Source organism: Phacochoerus africanus, chromosome 2 (genome assembly GCF_016906955.1).
Source record: "Phacochoerus africanus isolate WHEZ1 chromosome 2, ROS_Pafr_v1, whole genome shotgun sequence".
In the NCBI taxonomy this organism is placed as follows: domain Eukaryota; kingdom Metazoa; phylum Chordata; class Mammalia; order Artiodactyla; family Suidae; genus Phacochoerus; species Phacochoerus africanus.
This window is the reverse complement of record NC_062545.1, coordinates 93,986,026-93,991,079: the sequence shown is the minus strand read 5'-3', so window position 1 is coordinate 93,991,079 and position 5,054 is coordinate 93,986,026. Positions and strand designations below refer to the sequence as shown.

Genomic DNA, 5,054 nt, shown 5'->3' with positions numbered 1-5,054 from the left:
ATTGACATCTCTCTCTCAAATCAATGCTCTGTGAAAACAGACTACTTCAGGGGACGCTTGAGGAAAAGTATTTTAAAACACCTGTTTTTCTATTTAATGAAATCCAATGAGAAATATAATGTTTCTTACATTCGTCTGTTTTGCTTTAGTGAAAGTGTTATAATATGCTCTACAAGATAGATTCAAATCAATAGTAATACAGTTTTTAAAAACCTATATAAGGTTTTAAGGCAGTATGAACAGTTTATATCACATCTGGAATACCAAATGATTAAATTTTACTTTACTATCTCCCTTAGATAGATCCAATATTTTTTCCCTATCGACGAGCATTAAAGCATTGGGAAGAAACTCTTACATGGTAATGGAAAAATGAGGAATGTGAAGAATTTTGTGATGGAAAAAGAGAGGGCATCGAGACATTGGAATATAAACAGAGATGAAAAATCAAATTGGAAATGACAGAGCTAGTACAAATGGTGAACTGGCTACAACTATGGGTTCTACAATTTTTATTTAACTCCATTTTATAAAAGTGCTCGTAACAATAATAGCTATAATTGTTCAATAACAAATTCTAATTTATGAGGTACAAGCTACTTATTTGTCACATGTAGCTAACATTACATAACTTGTAGTGTTGTTATAAAGAGTGTTTTCAAACATTAACCATTTTTAAGTGTTTAGAAGGTACAAAGGAAATAAAGAATGAAAAAAAAATCACTGTGCATTTTCAATACCATTCCAAACTATTTTACTTGCAATACTTATCAAGGGATGTGTATTAACTTATTTTCACAAGAAAAAGGGAGTGCCTCACTTTCTTCTGGTTTTCCTCCCTCTTTCTCCATCCAATTATTGACTGTTGAAGAAAATTTCCCACTAGCTAATGATCTCATGGTATAGTCCATAAATATAGATCTACATATACCACTTTCAAAATATTTTAAAAGCTTCTTTTGTGACTATACTGTGTATGGGGAGGGGAGCAGAGCAATCAATCAGAAATTTTGAGCCAATACCAGGACATGCTCAAATTTAGGACAATATCCAGACGTGGATGCTACCAAGAAATTACCTTTTGCTTGTCAGGCAAATTCACATTGGGGGTGGAAGTCTGACTGGACTTACTCTCTTTTTTCAAGGTAAAACATAGACTACTTGATGCAAATACCAAAAATTAAAAAAAAAAGGTCAGGATAAGTGTGTAATTTAATAACTTGTCAGATGATTACAACTCCAGATAAGAATCATACTTTCTTCTTTGCACTTCTCTAGCTATCATTTATGCATATAAGTGGAAATGAAAACAGACATTCAAGGATATTTTACAACAAATTACTTTGTAGTTTTCAGAAACAACATTATCTGCAATTTTATAGTTTACAGTTCCTATAAACTATGTTTATAGGAACGAAAGTATTTTTGAGAGTCAACATCAGATTATAAGCAATAAAAGTAAATATCTGGAGACTAAAAGTCCACTACCTTTGTCATGAATATAGATGAATCCATACTCTTCCAAAAGAAATGAAGCTTGTCATTCCTTACAATAATTAAAGTACTATAAATGACATGCCGATCCAATTTTCAAAAAGAAGTGTACATTACACACAAGTTATGAAAAAAATCAATTAAACCTGCCATGTTTTACACATGGAGCTGTAAAACATGAATATGATGGGACTTTTGTTTGTTGCTTTGATTTGTCACTTTGTCCCACCTGATGATATTTTCCTATCTGAGAAATAAATGGTGTGTGATCATGGGCTGGCATGGTAGACTCTACATTCTACATTAAGTGATCACTCTTTTAAGGTGATATGCAATCCTGAAGTCACATATTTCACTATATATTTAAAAAGTTTTTTTTTCATAATCTAAAAACTTAAAACAGTTTGCGTAATATTACATTACTGTAGAAGGTACAAGGTTTCCAAAGAAATAATATACTCAATTTGAGCTTTATGAAGGAGTTTGAAAGAATGACTTACTAAAAATAAATAGCTGTCAAGTTTTGAGTGGATTTCCAGGAGCTTAACAATTCTAAAACTTATTTCTCAATTAATCAAGTTTGCTCAGCAAGAGACAAAGCCAAACCATGTACATGAAAGCCATCCAAATCCACTTTTTCTTTTAAAGACCTCCCAAAAAAACAAGCAAATAAGTTTTATGAAAACCTCATACTGCAATGTAGTAAAATACAATATTGTAGAACATCAAACAACCCAATATTATAGTTTAATCCCAAAAAGTATTGATAAACAATAAAAATGGTTTGATCAAGTTTTCATTATGTACAATATGTTGTGTTTACTTGAAAGGTTGCAATGTTACAAACATGTTTATAAGCCACTAATTCAGAAAATGCAATGAAAGCATTCTGCAACAAAGATAGCCTTCATCTCTGAAGTCTTATGGTGTGAGTTGTTTTCCAGAAGGCCTTTTTGACATCTTTATTTCTCACACTATAGATGAGAGGGTTGAGCAACGGGTTGACCACAGTGTAGAAGAGAGATGCCAATTTGTCTCTCTCCAGGGAATAGGCGGAACTTGGCCTTGAATATGTGAAGAGCAAGGACCCATAGAAGAGCATCGCTGAGATGAGGTGTGAAGCACAGGTGGAGAAGGCCTTGCGTCTTCCTGAGGCTGTGCGGATCCTCAGAAGAGCCAGAAGAATCTTGAAATAGGAGATCAGAATGGCAAGAACATTGGAGAGGACCGAGAAACCCACCAGACCCAGGAGGACCTTTTCATAAACGTGGGTGTCTGTACAAGACATTTTTACCAATGGTGGAACATCACAGAAATAGTGGTCAATGATATTTTTGCCACAAAAACTCAGGCGAAAAGTGTTGGCAGTATGGGCTATGGCATTCAAGAACCCTCCTATGTAGGAGCCAGCAACAAGTCTAGTACAGAGAGAACTGGACATGGTACTTGAATAAAGTAAAGGGTTGCAAATTGCCATGTGGCGGTCATAGGCCATGGCTGCTAGGAGATAGCACTCAGTGTAGGTTACAGCACAGGAAAAGAAAAACTGGGCACCACATCCAGCCAGGGACATGCGCTTATCTTCTGAGACACAACTGGCCAGGATTTTGGGGGTGTACACAGAGGTGTACCAGAAATCTAGGAAAGACAGATTGCCAATGAAAAAATACATAGGTGTATGTAGGTAAGAATCAATATAGATTACGATAACAAGGGCCATATTCCCTGATAAGGTGAGCAAATAGAACACCAGAAATATTCCAAACAGTATCAACCTCCACTTGGGATCTGTAGAGAGGCCCACTAGGATGAATTCTGTCAGGATGGTATGATTTCCAACTTCCATGTCCACAGAGTAGAAAGCCTAATAAATATCATGAGGGGGAAAAACTCTTAATAATGTTTTATTGAAAGAAATTAAGCAACAATTAAATCAGCAATTGCTAGGAGGCTTGTGGACTTTTCTCCCTACTCTCTAGAATGATAGAACTTCACTGAGACTTGGGAAAAAAATGGACTTGGAGTTAGAAACTCATGTTGAATGTAGAACTTTCAATTAATTGCTTAATATAGCAAAAGACCCTAATTCCTACCAAATAGGTGAGAAAAACCTTGACCCCCTACAGGTTGTCTGATAGATTAAAGAAAATACACTTGAGAGGTGTGTCCAGTATGGCAGAAATGGAAGACCCTGAGCCACCTTCTCCTGTAGTACAACTGAAATTGCTACTATTTACTGAGCAACCATCAATGAACACAATCTGAACACCAACAGACTATATTTGCAGCTGTAAAAAGTCTCAATAAATTTCAAATATTTCAAGTCACAGAAAGTATATTCTCTGACTTCAATGTAATTACATTAGAATCCAGTAATTGAAAGATCTCTGGAAAATTCCCAAATATTTGAAAAATAAATAATACCCTTCTGAAGGGACCTAAAAGCTAAAGAAACAAATTAAGCAATCTTAGAAACTAATGAGAGAATGAAAATAAAAATATAACATATTAATTAGTGGGAAACAATAAAGCATCATTTTACAGGGAAATTTCTAACACTTACCACCAACAAAGAAAAGATAAAATGCTTTTAACCGGTGATGTCAGCTTCTGAGTATGGCTGGGGAATGACCAAGGTGGTGGAGTAGAAAAACCCTGAGCTCAACTCCTCCCGTGCACTTACCTAAATTATAAATATTGACAGAAAAACTATGGATGAGAATAGCACCAAGATGAGAAGAAAAGATTTTCCACAACTGAGCATCTTAAGAACAAATAACTATGAGGTGGACAGGAGGGTAACGATGTGATAGTGTCAAACACACACCCTCAAGTAGGTGACCATGAGGAGGAGGATAATCAAAATTGCAAAGGTTCTCCTCAAGGAACGTGGGGTCCAAGTCCCACATAGTGCTCCCTAAGCTGGGGGTCCTGCATGAAAAGATGAAGTCCCCCCAGGACATCTGGCTTCAAACACCATGTGGGTTTACATTTGGGAGAACCGGAAGACATATATGTAACAGACACTCCACTCCTAAAAGACATCTGAAAAATCTTCTATTATCTGAATCTGTTTTAGGGAGCACATTCTACTAAAAGGGTACTCATTAATAAAGACAGACATAGCATAAAGGTAGTAGATCATTATCTCTAGCCACAGTAAATGAGTAAGGAATATATCAAGCAACAGTTGTAAAATATGATGTCAAAAATATTAAATGTGAGAGGGTGAAGAAGTACAACTGTAGGGTTATTAGAATACATTCAAATTTAAGAGATTATCTACTAAAAACAAATACTAATAGTTAATGACATATATCATGTATACATAATATATATAAACCTCATGGTAATCACAAACCAAAACCTAGAGTAGACTCACATACACAAAAAAAGAAGAGAATCAAAACATAAAACTAAAGATAGTCATCAAATCACAAGAGAGCAAAAGAAGAAGCAAGAAATAAAAAAGACAAGTACAAAAACAACCCTACAGCAATTAATAAAATGGCAATGAGAACATACATAGGAATACGTACTTTAAATATAAATGGGGTATA

General features: G+C 35.0%; 1 protein-coding gene across 1 annotated transcript; it reads right to left on the bottom strand.

Moving 5' to 3' along the window:
- Positions 1–2,401: 2,401 nt before the first annotated feature.
- LOC125121099 (olfactory receptor 9G4-like) lies at positions 2,402–3,379 on the bottom strand. The gene has a single exon (XM_047769401.1). It carries the CDS (start codon positions 3,338–3,340, stop codon positions 2,402–2,404), a length of 939 nt encoding a protein of 312 aa, XP_047625357.1. The 5' UTR covers positions 3,341–3,379.
- Positions 3,380–5,054: the final 1,675 nt, after the last annotated feature.

Bases quoted from the DNA above. Each gene is read 5' to 3' on its own strand.
- LOC125121099 (XM_047769401.1), bottom strand. From the start codon at position 3,340: ATGGAAGTTGGAAATCATACCATCCTGACAGAATTCATCCTAGTGGGC.